Raw genomic sequence first — 17314 nt, 5'->3', positions numbered from 1 at the left:
GTAAGAACGCATATCGAAATATTACAAAAAATATTTACGATATTAAGGATAAATTAAATGTAAAAAAATATTAACAGACGAATCCAATTAAAATTAAAATATCGCGTCAAGAAGAAGATATATAATCCACCAATGCAAATAATTGTGCTTTTTATATAATAGAATTATTAATAAAATAAATTCAAATATCTAATGAAATAATTTTTTAATTAAAATATTTTTCTTTCCCATTGCTCTTCCATTACGAAAGAAATACTATTGTCTTTAATAGAAACTAAATGATTGAGTTTAACAAAATTGTACGTATGCTTCTCATTATCGGAGAATGTTTCTTCAAATGTTCACATTGTAATTGAGTCGTGCATGTATCAGAATCATGCGAGGCGTGAATATTAAGTAAGATTTGGTGAAAATTTCCTGCGATGAGTAACAAAAATGCGAATTACTTTCGTCGGCCGGAATCCCTGGGGCGTCGCGTCAACGGATCGAGAACTTAGTTAAGCAAAGTTAAATGCGGCTCCCCGAGGTGGCACGACCGCTTTTTAATTGCAAACACTTTCACAAAACGAGAAGATATCTCAAGACGCTCGGCAAGCGGAGATTATAGTCCTTCTTCTCGCTATTGCTACAAAATGTCTAGGAATATAAATATCTGCACTTTCTGAAATATTTGCAAGCACAATGTTGTTTCGACACTTTGTAAAAAAAAATGTAGCTTACACTTGACATCAATTTATAAGTCTTTTCGTAATTTTATCAGAATAATTTGCAGATTTATTTTATTATAAATACCTACATGAATTAGCAAATAAAAGCATTTCATATATAAGGCCAATATGCTAAGATTATAAGAATTATGGAAAATTCTATGCAAAAATGTTTGAAAATCTTTAGTAAGTATAAATGAAGTAATAATAAATTCTAGAGATAATATTAATGCTAAATGTAATAAAAATAATATTAATGCTGGATGTAATAAAAATCATATCGTTCCAATTTGGATACGAAAATAAATAAAAAATATATAAACTAATAAAATATAACCATTCAATTGCAAAAACATTTATATTGGAGAGAAAAATTTGTATTCGGATGAACAATATTTCCATCGTTCGATGAATCTAGTCAATAATGGCAGTGAAACTCTTCAGAGAATAATTTATTATTAAAATCTCATCAACGTTATATTCATAAAAGACTACTGAATACGATTATATTGTTATCGCTTTCAAAATTAAAACACACACCTAATAACCACATCTTTCATCGCACATCTATATCCGTGATTCATCCGTGCGAATCAAAGGACATCATTATTATTTAAACACAGGAAATGTAACATATTTTCTGTATAGTATTGTACAATTTCAATCAGAATCCTCAAAGCCACTTTACACATTGATTGTACCTCCTACATTTAAACATCAAACAGTGATCAAATTATCTGCGTCACCATTGATTTTAGCACACATTTGATATCATGCAACAAACAAACTAATCTATCCTATAAATTGTTACCTCTATTGAATATTATTATATTAAATTTATGTATCATTTTTTTACAAACATAAAGTCAATCGGATATCCATAATCGAAAATGATTGATTTTCCGAAATTAATCCAATACCTAATTGAATAATTAAGACGAGTCTTATATGCTATGTCGTATACTACTTTTGTTATTTATTTTTCGTAAATGCAATTATATTTATTACATCATCGTAAACTGTTAGAATAAATAAGTTGTTGTTGTTTTTTTTTTTTTTTTTTTGAAAAATCATTATTCATAAATAACGAAAAATTGCCGCCATATTATATATATATATATATGTATATTATATAAATATTTTTCTTATATTTTTGCCTCTATTTTATATCTATCTTTCAAATAAAATAAAAATTTACAGTTACACATTTGTAAACATGAAATCGCTAGAAAGTTCGATATTAAATGGAGAAATATATTATAATCTGATATCACTTGGTCATACCTTGTGATAACAACATCTTTATAGTATTATTTTTTATTTCCTTCATTGTTTGATTAGTTGATTGATTTATAATTTTTTAAAAACAAAACGTAACATTAAAAATAAATGTCACGTTTGTTAAAAAGGTAAAAATTATATAAATTTTTTAATAATTCGTCAATATAAATATTCCTGAAGGTGTGTTTAACTCGAACAAGCTATTATTTCTACTGAAACTTAAAAATATGGATAAAAACACTTGTGGAAAAGTGCGTCCAAATAATTATTGTCGAAAAAAACCTTCGAAAAAAAATGGTTAACCTATGTGTAATCTATAAGAATGCTCCGAAAATTCCACTGTGAAACATAACAACCCAAGGTCACTGTAATTTATCCGGCGCAATTCACGGTGATCACATACGCGAGAAACACTAAATATACATATGATTAGATATATTTTCCGAAACACACTTCATTCCCGTCGCTGTCTAAAGGGTTGAAGCTGAACGCGACGCGAACTCACCTCGCCTCGTATTTCCGGTCTCGGAGCGATCCACCGACGGGCGACGATAATAATCGAGGAAACTCGCGTTTCTCCACGAGAATCAAGCGAACCGTGCGCGTTCACGTACGCACACGCGTAACTTAATCCGCTCGCGGATTATCAGAGGCTAATTCGAAACCCAGTCAGTCACACAGTACATATCCCTCTCTCACACCTTCGTTCTCCACGTCCTTCTTTTCCTTCTCTATATCTCTCTCCCTCTTAATTTCTCTTACTCTCGCGTGGTCCTAACCAACCGGCTCCCTTCTTTCTCTTCCTTTTTCTTATCCCCTCTTTCCACCCCCGCTTACACGTTTCTTCACAGCGTATGTCTTCCTCGCTCCCTCTTTTCCTCCGGTCGCAAGACACCAGACAGCGTATACCAGGTACGTCTCGATCGCACCTTGGAATCACTCGGTCGAAGATGGCGAGGCACAGAACGAGCGTGAGGAAAGACGACAGTCGCAGAGTGGATGACTTCCGGTGTCGCGGCGCGGCGCGTCGCGTTGCGTTGCGTTTTCCGTCTCTCCGTTTCCGATATGTATTGGCCCACCGCACGTGGCGCGTCGCGACGTCGCACTGCGCTCCAGGCGAGAGAGGCGCCGCGGCGCCTCCCCCCCCTTTTCCCTTCCAAACCTTCCGCCACCCCTGTGCAACCCCCTCAGCAGTGGCGACGATGCGCCTCCGCTACCACCCGCGGCGTGTACTATCGCCTGCCTGCTCCCGCGGGGGTGTGGTGCCTCCGCCTACAGTCACATGACGCACCCTGCGCGGCCCGTGTACCTGCCTGCTGGAGAGGGATGATCTAACCTAACTTAACCTAACCCTGCGAGCACGGGGCGATATAACCTACCTATACCCTGTGCGCGGCTGAGAGCGTCAGGATTGCTTATCCTCGCCGATGATGTGAATACGCGGGCGATTTAGCGAGGAAAGTTCGCGGTTAAAGCATCTCCGGGACGGAAACGAAGAGGGTGGAAAAGAGGCGCGAATAAATCACGTGTAGAAATGTATATGTAATATATCTCCCCTCTATCTATTGTATATGAATGCTTTAGCAATTTAATATCTTAGGAGAAAGATGAGAGTTTTGTTTTTTATGATTATTAAAAAGAAAGGTGAAAAGAGAGATATCCTTAAGACTTAGTTATCTCTCTGGGTTACGTTAAGCCGTATCGAAAATGATTTTTTCGGGATTTTAGAAGATCGCTTTTCATTTTTTTCTGAAATATCTTAAGTCGTAGAAATCTGGTGATATTTGTATCGATTGAAACAAAATACTTCAAAATAGCTTCATTGGATCCAGAAATATAAACAAAAGAAGACTCTGGGTTACGCCAACCTATGAGTGGAAAAATAGAGTGGCCAAAAATGAGTGGTAACTGAGGGTTAAGTTAATTTGGAAAGAGAGACAGAATTTTGTTTTTATGATTATTAAAAAGAAAGGTGAAAAGAGAGATATCCTTAATCCTTAGTTATCTCTCTGGGTTACGTTAACCCGTAACGAAAATGATTTTTTCGGGATTTTAGAAGATCGCTTTTCATTTTTTTCTGAAATATTTTAAGTCGTAGAAATCTGGTGATATTTGTATCGATTGAAAAGAAATACTTCAAAATAGCTTCATTGGATCCAGAAATATAAACAAAAGAAGACTCTGGGTTACGCCAACCCATGAGTGGAAAAATAGAGTGGCCAAAAATGAGTGGTAACTGAGGATTAAGTTAATTTGGAAAGAGAGACAGAATTTTGTTTTTATGATTATTAAAAAGAAAGGTGAAAAGAGAGATTTCCTTAACCCTTAGTTATCTCTCTGGGTTACGTTAACCCATATCGAAAATGATTTTTTCGGGATTTTAGAAGATCGCTTTTCATTTTTTCTGAAATATCTTAAGTCGTAGAAATCTGGTGATATTTGTATCGATTGAAAAAAAATACTTCAAAATAGCTTCATTGGATCCAGAAATATAAACAAAAGAAGACTCTGGGTTACTCCAACCCATGAGTGGAAAAATAGAGTGGCCAAAAATGAGTGGTAACTGAGGGTTACTAAGTTAATTTGGAAAGAGAGACAGAATACACATGTTAGTGGTTAATTTTATATATATACATATATATATATATATATATAATATATTAAATATATTAGGCACCACAATATACATAAAATAACGTAATAACTATTATACGTAATATATATACGTAATATTATAATAAATGTGGGACAAGGCAGGCTATTTAACATTAAAACTGTCCAGTGTCAAACAAGTTCAGCAAAAAGTTTGAATAAACAAAATTTTCATGAGATAACATCATACAGGGTATCAAATAAATTTAGAAAAATATTCAAAGTTCTACTTTTAAAGAGTATATTACGTTATTGCAAAAACTAAAGTCCACGCATATACATAGAGGATTAATTTGGTTTTTATATCTCTGCACTTCTCTCTCTCTCTCTCTCTCTCTCTCTCTCTCTTTCTCTTTACTTGTTCTATATCTGAAGAAGAAATGTTTATAATATGATCTTGAATAAAAAGAAAATGGAAAACTTTGATAAAAATTTTTGACAATTTTTCTCTCTTACTTTTAGTAAATATTCCAATAAATATTCACACGTATCGCGTAGATATCGCTTCATTAATTTCTTCAAAAATTGGCTTGTCGAGATTCCTCACTCGACTTACTTTGCATAAACTCTTCTCTCGCAGAGAATATTCAAATCTATCCGAAAAATTCCGCAAATATACATCGCACGCCAGTAAGTAAAAGAACATACATATACAGCAAGATAGAAAATCGAGGAAAGAGGAAGACAGACGGGTATATCTTGAAGGATGCGTATCTGCGATGACGGTGCCGCAGCAGCATCCCGGTTCTGCTTCGGCAGCAGCGTCGCGCAATTCACGAACACATCCGCACGCGAATGTACGCGACACGATGGAAACGACAGGAACCTAGCACAGACCTCTCTGCGCATGACCGATCGATGCCCCCCCCCTCCCTCCCAGTTACCCCTCGTTTCCTCCCCGTCCTCTGATCCATAAGCTGCTCCTTGGATGTGTACTGCCACTACCGCGCGCCGTCCATCCATCCCTCCGTTATCCCCACCATGTTGCTATGTGCACAACTACACTGTGCGCTGCGAGCTACCACGCTGCAGCCCCTTTCTTCGTACGTCCCTGTTGTCGCTGCCTCGACTTCTCTCGCCCGTCCCACTCGTACCTTCTGCCTCCGTCAAGGAGAAAACGGGAGCGGCGCAGGAAGAGGAGGAGGAGGAGGAGGAGAGGGAAGAATGGAAGTGGGAAAAAGTGGAGGGAAAGAGAGAATCTTCTCTACAAGTATGCCAAGACGCAGCTTCTGTCTCCCCCTCCCCCTCCCTCACCTCCCCTGCTCTTACATCCCGGAGATTTCGACGAGTTTTCACACCGGCGTTATTACCGCCCTCTCTTCTTTCTTCTCCCCTTCGTCTTTTAGAGTCGGCTTCCTTTTTTTTTCTCTCTCTCTCGCTTCTCTTCTCCTTTCCTCGCGGTGTTTGGTCTCGCGTATCCACGTCGAGCTCGTTTGCTCCCTCACACTGTGGGGGTGGGCGAGCGGTGACGAGCGCCGCTGATTTTACGTTGGAATGCAGCCATTTGGAAAGTGTGTTTTCGTGTATGGAGTCGCTCGATATCTTCGAGCGAGCGAGCGAAAAACTTTTCCAAAGTTTCACTCATTTCATTTTTTTTTTTTTTTTTTTTTTATTTAGATTGATTAGAAAATGCTGATAGTTTAAATTTATTTAATCATTGTTGGTTATGAATATTAAGAAAAGCAGCAGGCGAGAAACTTTTCGAAATTTTTTATTTGATTTTGTTTCATTTATATCGATTAGAAAATGCTGAGAGAGATAAGAAAGCACATTTTTCATAGTGAAACGCAATTGTCAGCAAGTTCACTCTAAAAATTTATTCGCGCGTCGTCATTTAATTTTATCATTTATGGACAGAACATAATGAATGCCTTTGAATTAAAAATTTCATTTCAAACATTCCTTTGAAACAATTGACAATCTGTAACTGCGTATAAAATCTAGCACCGCGTCGAAAAAGAAAGAGAGAGAGAGGGTACTTTACATGCAGTCTCACAAAAGATCATACATCGAGCGAATTGACAGCTAACACAGACATTTTAAGAGATTCATCTTTAATATATCAGATATAATATATAATGTATAATGAGATCTATATCGTGTCGCGACCACAATGCTGTGCTTAACAACATTAAATATTGATTATTTCCAATAAATAGCGGTATGTCACAGATTCATTTCCATGTAATTCTCTTCGGTCGAGACTACGAATGTCATGGCAGTTTAATACAACGGTCCTCGATGCAGTGCCCTTGGGCGCCATGTCGCTCGCCGATCCATTTATGTGTACCCGCGACTGACCACCCAATCGATTCAATGCAAAAAAATTTAAATTAACCGTTATTATTTATAAATTAACTGTTTTCTGTAACGATTCAATGTCCAAGTATACATATTTTTATTGAAAAAAGTCATTAATATCCGCTACACATTGTTGGGATATACCTTCGAATACTTGGCAATAAACAGATACGCTGTTTCATTATTACATTGAAATCAATTTTATAAATCGTACATTGGTGTACAAGTGATTATAGTGACAGTCCGACTTCTTTGTGCTTTAATTTCAAATTTTTATAGCTGTATCAGGTGTATACTCAAATCTTGGAAAGAAATTCCCTGAGGATTCCATGATTTTCCAGGTAAAATTGAAGTATTTTAAATAATATTTAGAATAAAATTTTGAAACATGTATATAATATAGTATTATATTATAACAAAATATATTTTAATATATACTTTATATAAAACTAATAAATTTTATGTCTTTTATAATCAGAGTTCATCTCAATCATTTAATTAGAGGTGAAATAAGTATTCATGAGATGACGCACAGAGCAGATGCCTTCACGACTTCCACAACGCTTGCGGTTTACTTTTTCGTTTACTTTTTGAATAATTATTTACTTATAACTTCTTTTTAAACATAATTGACTGTCTATTGCTAACGTATTTAATATCTGGTTATTGTAAAATATTTTTATACACATTATGACTCCTGTAGGTTATTAATTTTGATACAAAGTTTTAGTTGATTCTTTTTGTAATTATTTATATTTTGCGCTGAAGACGACTTGAAAAATCAAGTCGAAACGTCCGTTCTGACTTCGTTCTAACTTTCCGCTATGAGTCTATTTATTTAATTTATTTTATTGTAATTGTTAATTTCCATATATGCGATTATCCATGTTTTATTTAATTTTTTGCTTGTATCTTATAATTTCTTATTTAATGCGTTGATTCTTAGTAAACTTAATTGCCATTTACACAGCTCTTACAAGCCTTTTCATACTCCTTAATTTAAAAAAATTTTATATTCTTTGAAATTATATTTGAAAACCAAATTTCAAAATTTTTCAAGATATAGGACAAAATTCCCTGAAAATTCCAGGTTTTTCCATGGAGGATATACACCCTGTGTGTATCCTAACGCGCGAGACGTTAATGCATTAAAGAGACCGTAGTGAAACATTAAGCTCCGTTCGACGACGCAAGAAAGGACGGATGACGGCGAATCGCCATTCGCGAGTCTCTCGATCGTGGTGTCCGGCCGCAGATCGAACTCTACGTTAAGTTACGGGAGAGAGGTCAAGCCGTCCGTCTTCTCGTTGGAAAGCGCCGCGCACCACGCCTATGTTGAATCGTGACTCGATCGAGAAGGAGGAAGAAGAAGAGCGCCCCGGTGTTATATTAGCGCCCGGGAACAACCTGATGCCGATCTTCGTCGGTATTCATCGGTTCGGCGGTTCGTGAATCGCCCGTGGAGCGAAAGGAGCGAGAGAAGCGAGTAAAAGATCGACAAACAGCGAGGGCCGGCGTTGCGCAATTAAGGAGACTCCGCCGATTCGAGACTTCGGAGTCGGATCGAGTGTGGCGAGAGGTCGAGCGAGGTCAACTCAAGAGTGGAGTCGCGTGGTACGAGTCGTCACTCGTGCCGCACAAACATTGTCGTGCCGACAACATTCCGATATCCCGGCTGCAATTGCGATTCGCGTATATAAATGGAAACAACCAAGCGGATTACCACTTCCATCTACCCCCGGGTAACGCTTAAGAGAGAGAAGGCGGAGTTCTCTCGCTGCTTTTTTTTTTCGTCGATTGTGCGACGACAATCGATCGCGATTTGGTTTTTTTTTTATTTAAAAAAAAAAAAACGAAAATTATTCCGTTTATTGTTGATAAAAAAGTATGTAATGAATATTAAATTACTGCAATGAATAGCGAATATATAATAAAATTGTATCTTTTCACTAGCCAGCTTCATGATTTTCAAAATACAATATCTTAGGCACAAAGATATTTCAAAAATTTTAATGAAAAATTTATTTAGACATTAGTAAGTTTGAGATAGACACACAAGAAAAATATAAGAGTAAAAATATTTGACGTTAAAAATCTCCTGTTTTAATTGTCTTATTTTCTTTAGCATAAATAATTGAAAATCAAAATTAAAATGTTAAATAGATAAAATATTTTGATTTTTAATTCTGCTTTCCTATATTTACATATTTAATGTTTGAAATTTTTAATCATTACATTGATAGATAACACATGAGTGATTATTTAATAATATGACATTTTCTTGACAATTTGTTAACATTTTGCACGATATTGATATAATATTCTACAATATTTTAACGATCTATCTTTTTATCTCGTTTAAACTCACACTACTCTTAAAGGGGAAAAGAAGCATTTTCTAGAGAAATATTCAAGCCTTGCCGTAGAAGATATTCTCCAAGAAATCCACTATAATCCACTTTGTTTTAGAGGACGTGACGTTATAACGCCGTAAGTCGTTCGTGTGATGCAATTTAACTACCACATCATTACTCCCGAAGTTAAGCCGCTGTAAGTTCGAAATTACTAGTTAAATTGCATATATCTATGCGAGAGCCGAGAGCGCCGTGTAATCTGCCCATGTGTTTATCCATCGGTAGGTAGTCGTGCATATACCTTGCCTCTCCATCATCGGGATGGTCACCAGGACCATCTTAGCCTAATTACCTAATAATTCGAGGCGATAGCCTAACTTTGACTACGCCTAAGTGGTTTGCGCCCGTCGCGAGAAGACCGATATATCTATAACTGCCAAAGTGCGATTGACACGTCTATCTCCGTGTATGTACATCCAAATTCGATAATAACAAATTTTTCTTATTATTATCTGCGGTAAGAAAAAGAACATGGATTTATGCTATTGTCGATATATAGATTTGTTATATTATTATTTCCATGTACCAATGAAAACATTGCGCATAAATTCATATTTTTTCTTTTATCGCGGATAATTCTATCAATAAAAAAATTGGATATTATATTAATAATAAATCGACTAATAGCAATTTCTGAAAAACATCGCTGATGCATATTATCTTAGTAGACAAACGATGCTTTGATCGAGATGAGACGGTTTTCAATCGCTCAGCTCGATAGCAAATCCTTCCATGCGTCAGTAAAAAGAAGGAACAATCAATAGAACTACTACGGATCAATAAATGCCCGGTGATCCACAAATTTCCCGACGTAAAAGGATACTACCACAAATCGATCCCCTATTGATTGAGAGGACCGCAAACGAAGAGCGTCCCCCGAGTATCCTTTCACATAGCGAACGCTTCGGGCTGTCAGGTGCCAGGATCTCATTCTTGTTCCGAAAACGTGAAGATCGCGAGCTGATTTTTCTATAAACACGTCCGCACAAACTCGAGAAAGAGAGAGAGAGATCACGTTGTATATACACCCTCCGCCACCCCCAATCCTTAAAGCGTGACGTAGAAGCTTGTTGACTCAAGCGCGTGGCAAATTCGATACCCTTTCAAACGTTCTTCTCTCTCGATACGCATCGATGGGGGATTACACCTACGTAATACGTATCCGTCATCATTGTTACGTCAATCTACTCTATAGCTCCGGATCCCACCTCGTTTTTGGAGTAGCCAATATAAAGCGAATTGTCCAGACGACGCGACGATTCCGCTTGAGAACGATTTTTTTCTCTTTCTTCGTGCAACGCGACGAATAAATATTTACAGCTTCTTCAAGAGAAACGCGCGTAATCGGTATTTATTCAAACGTCCATTTTCCGGCGTACAACTCTGGCGACTCCTCTTTCTTATCCTCCTGAAACTTCATTTCGCGGAGGCTGCGTAGGCGCGGATAAAGAGACGCGGCGGCGGCGAGGGAGCGAGAATTTTCGAGAAAGAGAGAGAGAATCCAAACTTTCGTAATTACAATAAACAAGTCCCGGTTGCCGCGCGCGGCAAAACGCGCCCCATCGTCGCCCAAGAGCCCAAGAGTACAAACGCCTCGCGGTAATAGCATGCAAATTGCCGGCTTACCTGATGTCTGGACTTTGCGAGTTCTTTTTCAAATGTGATTTCTTGTGCTACTTTGAATCCGAACGGCGCGCGCGAGAGACGCCCTTTGAAGTCCCCGGTGTACTTTTACAAGAGGGCCAAGTAGATCTCCGCCAGCGGAATATCGATGACGGCTTTTTATCGCTGAGATTTATTTATAATCGCAATGTAATTATATATGACAAGATTAAGTTTACAGTGTATGATAACTGTAATCCTATTATAATCCTTATAACTCTATTAAATGTATATACATTTATTTATACCTATAATCAGTCGCGAGAAAAATAAACATGGAGATATGAAAATACAAAACCAATTGAATAAAACAATCCCAACATCTTAGCATTAACAACGAAATTAGGAATCAACTGTGACATAATCGTCGAGAGCGAATCTCAATGAGACATTCTCGGTAACACACGCATAATGCAAGAATAATTAATTAATATACGACTCACCTCAATAATAACAATTCGATATCTTTCTCTCTCCTACCAACGATGTCGCGATGCACCTTCCGAATTATTAGTCCGTATCTCGCGACGCGAAACATGAAAACGATCGAACCGACTGTCCGTTCTCTACGCTCTCCGAGGCGCACATAGCGATCCTAATAACAGTAACATCGTGCCTTTTGCGCATACCAACATACACAATATCGCGTGGTCTGTCGTAGTATAACCGCGGCGTTTCCAGAAAAAAATGACGCGCGAATCGCGATTTCTCGCGCGGGAAAAAGGCGCGCGCCGTCTCCCTCTCTTTCGTCCATTTTTTGTTCAGTTGTTGTATGCTCCGATACCAATAATCGTGTACTGATAATCGCGTCAATTCCACACAATTTCGATTCCACGTGTGGAGGATGGGGATATACCCGCTTCCCTGAAATATCGCCCGTAGCTAGAGCCCCGTATAGCGTGATCAAGTAGCATTTGAGTCGGAGCGCAACATGTCAGTGCGCCGTCCTCGCATTCTCGAAATCTCGGTCGAGACCGGCGCGATGCGGAGGACAAAGAAACCGCGCGCGTCGTCGTGTATCGCCTCGATTAATTCGCGATAAAACATTTCTCGTGCCGTTCCCGAATTATTCGACCGTAAACTCGCTTCCGATACATCCCGTGCACTCACCGCGCGAACACATACATATTATTCCGGCGAAGTGGAATTTAGGAACGGCTGGAACCGAAACGATTAACCTAATGCGCACGTGAGCTGTCAGATTTTGAATTTACCGACACGCTTGGAGGACAGTTTATCTTGAAAAAACGCGTGCTTGCGTCGTCAAATGGGATTATTTTCTTTCATTTTCATTTTTAAGTCTTTCCAAGAGATCTGTGAATTTATATTATGAGGAGGAATCATATTTTTTATCCTTTTTTTCTTATGTTGATTCGATATCGGTTCACAATATATTGCGGTTTATATTATGTATTTATTAATCACGATAGTGAAACTTGTTTCTTTTTACGACTCGGTATCTAAAATATGTAAAGCAAAGATATTCTAAAAATCTTTATAAATATTTCTGAATTACAATTACGTGTTTTGCATTCCATTTAACCGCTAAACTAGAAATAGCATGTTCTCAGTTTCTAATTTTCTACTGTGGATATCTCTTTGTTTCAGTACATGTTACGGCAATAAACTTGGACCAATGGGCAAATTGGGCTGTTGCAAATAACAAACACACCGTAGGGCTTCTTTGGTCATCGGTTTAGCGATGCATTCTACATTGCCAGGAGAGTACTCTCATAAACAATACGATACAATGCGTTTTGTTGGGTCATGACTTTCTCGATTGCACAATACACATCATTTACTTGATTAACCAGTAAAATATTAGCAGAGTCATATTTATCTCTCAGTGTTATCTATTTCTACAAATCAAATTATATGAATAAATAGCAGATATGCTGATATATTTTTATCAACATGTACAGTGAATATATATCTTCAAATAAATTTCAATCATTGTCAAATAAAATTTGAAAATTATTAATTCGAATCATATTTATAAAAATTATAGGACAGTTATTAAAATATATTTACATGTATATATAATATACGCGATAGAACTATAAAATATATACATGGCATTTTATATATGCATACACATATATTATATGTCAAAGTATTACGACATTGAAAAATAAATACATTTCAATAATTTATATTTATATTTCAGTAATTTAAATATATATATATATATTTCAATAATTATTTTTTATAAATGTGATTTGAATGAATAATTTTTAAACTGATTCAACGTAATTGAAATTGATTTGACGATACTCGTTGTAAATTTAAAAATATATTAGCATATCCGCCATTTACGCGCACAGTTGCATAAATATATATGTACGTAAATTTGAAACAAATATAATGAATGAAGATTTGCAAACGTCTCTTGTGCGATTCGACAAGATTACATTTCGATGTCCTCGTCCACGCTATCATTGTTCTCGAAGGAGTATATAGCGACCCGGGTCCTCAGAGGGTTAAATTCGCTCTGCCCACGAAACACCGGCGCGGCACGGCGGTGCCCCTGAAGAAGGAGTGAAGGCCCCTTTCTCGTAGCGGTCGACGGATACGATATTCGGGCGTTAGTATGGAACAAGCGAGCCAGAGACTTTATCATCGCGGTCGCTCGTCTCTCTCATTAGTTGGCTGGCACGCCGCCCCCGGGGCCGGACTGTGCGTGAGTTTAATCTGTGCGGGCCGCAGGCGCGTGTGCGTGAATACTTTCCCCCCTTTTTCTCTCTCAACCCCGTTGCATATCATCCATGTACTCGCGCGCGCGTGTGTGCGTGTGCGTGCGCGAGATACAGCGTGGGCGGCGCGCACACGCTACGGCATTCCGATGCGGGATATGCGGGATACGCGAAATGCGGCACGAAACCCGCGTAATATGGGAATGTGAGGCGGTTCGATTTTAAGTGGAGAGAACAAATATCCCTCCTTATGCATGCGCCGGCATAGACCTCAATTATCAAAGAATCCCGCGGTGGCGGAGGTGAAACGCTGATGGGATATACCGAGGCGTGGGCGGATAAATTCGAGGCTAAAATCGCGCGCAATCGATGCAAACCACGTATCGATGCTCACCGACGTGCCGACAATTCTCTCGCAGAAAGGGCACCGATTTGAATAATCGTAAATTGATGAGTTTCTTAATATGTAAATGTCGAAAAAGTTGATTTTATTCTCGGATAATTTGCTTGCGAATTTATACTTGTATCTGTCAATTGTAATTTATGTCAAATTATTTTATTTTCGCGTAAATTCACAACATCAATTGCAATACAAAAAGTATATCATTGTTATGAGAGAATTTTCTTTTAAAATTTACCCTGAAAATTATGATAATCATGGGACAATATGCGGTATATTAAAAGAATTTTATAAGAGTTTCTCTGATTAATATTTACCACAATAAAAAATATTTATATGTACATAGTAAATTTTAATATGTGTACATAATAAAAAATTAATCGAACATATTTTACTTATTGTGATAGATATTAATCCTATATCATATTGTCCCATTTGATTATAATGATTTTCAGAGTAAATTCTAAGAGAAAATTCTCTCTATACATATATTATTTTTTTAATTTAAAAGCTTGTCGCTATACAACCATACGTGCGTTTTAAACAATTAATATTTATTATAAAAAAATGTGATTACTAAACATTTTTCTTACTTATAAAGATATTAACTTTACTATCAATGTCAAGTATCAAATTATCTCCATTAATCAAATATATTCACGTACACAGTTGTGTATAATAATAATTGTATAGACAAATGTACAAAATTCAGACAAGCAAAATTCCATATTAATGTTTAAAAAAAAGCAAAAGTACAATAAGCGTTTTCTTTGAAAGTTCCACAATTTTATACCATCATACCATCATTATACCATCGAATACGCTAGTTTCTCACTTGAATGTCAAGTATCAAATTATCTTCATTAATCAAATATATTCACATACACAATTGTGTATAATAATAATTGTATAGACAAATGTACAAAATTCAGACAAGCAAAATTCCATATTAATGTTAAAAAAAAAAAAAAGCAAAAGTACAATAAGCGTTTTCTTTGAAAGTTCCACAATTTTATATGCGAATAAGTAGATACTTACGGTCATTATACCATCGAATACGCTAGTTTCTCACTTGAGTGTTCTCGCGTGACTTTCGTTAAGGGTCTCGATAGCGCGCTAGAGAACAGCATTCTATCCGCACGCGAGCGACGCACGCGTATTTCTTATTACGTGGAGAGGAATCCTCCACTATTTATGGCGATTTACAGGATCGATCGATCGGCATTCGTGTGTGTCACGGGAACAACCCTAGCGGCGCGCCAAGCAATTCTCGTTCTTCAAACAACGCCAATATGTTGGTTCGTGGGTCACTGCCTTGGCATGAAACTCGTACACAGAAGACAGGGAGGCAGTAGGGAGAGACAGAGAGAGAGAGAGGAAAACGGAGCAACATGAGGTGTGCAGAAGGGTGCTTCCCGTTTGCGGGGTATAGGGTGAAATTCAGCGCTGAATGTAAGGGACCCTCCCGAGAGCTTGGCCTAAGGCGGGGTTTACAGCCCTCCTTGTGAATCTGGCCGTGTGCGCATACATTTTCAAAACTCACTTCGATCCATCAGGTTGGAAGGGACCGCATTGTGAGAGACAACTCTCTTATTCTCTGGCCGGGTCTCGCATCGCCGGCTGGTAAAAGCGACTTCGAAAAACGCAAACCAGCTCGACTTTCTTAGGGTGTCGTCCTGTTCGAGGATCACGCCCTTGAAGAGGAACGTCCCATTTTCTACCCCCATTTTTTTTCAGTTCTTAGAACCCGACGACACCGTTCACGGATAATTAACGTTTAGTTAGATTTTTGCTTAGTGACTGAGAAAATCTTATGCGCAAGTTATTTCGGATATTATTGATATTTCACTTTCGCGAAATTTTTGTGTTTGTGCCGTATGTAAATTGAAAGAAATATATATTGCGCGTTACAATTTTTCGTGAATGATTTATTGCGTTATTATAATTTCATCGAACACAGATTTTTATTAAACTGGACTTAAATCAAACTTAAATTATACATAAAGAAAATGTTAAAAATATTAAAAATAAAATTTGTCAATAAAATGCTTTAAATCGATTGAATGCAAATAATTTAGTGAATTCTTAAAAATAACTTTGTTTTATAATAACGAATTTAAACAAATATACGCGACTTCGACGTTTAACAAAATATAATATCGCAGTAAATTATTTATGAAAAATTATAAATAATATTTAATCATTATCCATAGAATCACTAAGTTAATAATGTTAAAATCTTGTTGTTTTTTAAGTATATGCTTCACGGAAACAAAATAGTTACAAATTAGCTATAAAATTTAGTTATCATGCTTAAATTTTAGCTATGATCACTAATATATTTTAGCTATAGAATTCTTCGTTAAATTATAGCTAAAAATATTAGTTACCATAGCTAAAATTTAAGCATGATAACTAGATTTCAGATTGTAATATAGGGACAACTAAAATTTAGTTATGGTACCTATACTTAGTTAATTTTTTTTTGTGTTGAGACTTTTATTAACCTCAGAAATTCTCGCATAATTTTCACACATTCCTCATTTAATTCCTCAACATATTCTGAACGTTTATAAACGCTTGTAAAGTACGCGAAGCAAAAAAAATCAAAACGAATTCCCTTCTCGTATCACGAGCGCTGAAATTTTACGACGAAGAATTCAATCCGCGCGATCGTCTACTTGTGTGCGTGAGTGAACGCAGTATGCAACGCGCGGGCGCGTCCTCCAGAAATCTGTTTATCGGATCCCTGGTACTCTCGACGTGACGTCCCCGCGTACGATCCGCAAAAATACGGACCGAAGAGAGAGTTACGAGGGGGATATCGAGCTCACCCATCGTGCGCGTGCACGTGTATGCGCCAGGCACGATATTCCTGCGCTGCAATCCCTCTGTCCCCTATCTTTTTCCGTCCCTTTTCACCATCAAACCGATCTTTTTCTCCCTGAAATGCGCGTGCAATTCTGCTCTCTTCCTACCCGAAAAGCGATTCCGACACGCATATCCCTATATATACCTCCGTCAAAAGCATACACATATGTATTTGCGCAAAATATACCATATATGCATAGAGCAATTCATGAGAAACATGCATAATTATCAGAGAGATGGGGATTATCAGAGAGATAAGAATTGCTTGATATCTAAATTTATTTGTTTAAACTCATTTTTTATAATTATATATATATATATATATATTTTTTT

The 17314-nt window shown here is 37.1% G+C and overlaps 1 protein-coding gene across 1 annotated transcript in view; it reads right to left on the bottom strand.

Moving 5' to 3' along the window:
- LOC114940730 (uncharacterized) overlaps positions 1 to 9633 on the bottom strand; it is a 96932-nt gene extending 87299 nt beyond the window's left edge. The window contains exons 1-2 of the mRNA XM_029315478.2: positions 9597 to 9633; positions 2494 to 2596 (exon numbers count right to left, since the gene is read on the bottom strand). Of these exons, the coding sequence (XP_029171311.1) occupies positions 2494 to 2596; positions 9597 to 9633 (140 nt within the window). The remainder of the gene's footprint in view (positions 1 to 2493; positions 2597 to 9596) is intronic.
- Between the last annotated feature and the right edge of the window lie 7681 nt (positions 9634 to 17314).

This window comes from Nylanderia fulva, unplaced genomic scaffold (genome assembly GCF_048542155.1).
Source record: "Nylanderia fulva isolate GAGA-0341 unplaced genomic scaffold, ASM4854215v1 Scaffold25, whole genome shotgun sequence".
Lineage (NCBI taxonomy): Eukaryota > Metazoa > Arthropoda > Insecta > Hymenoptera > Formicidae > Nylanderia > Nylanderia fulva.
This window is presented reverse-complemented; position numbering and strand designations above follow the sequence as displayed.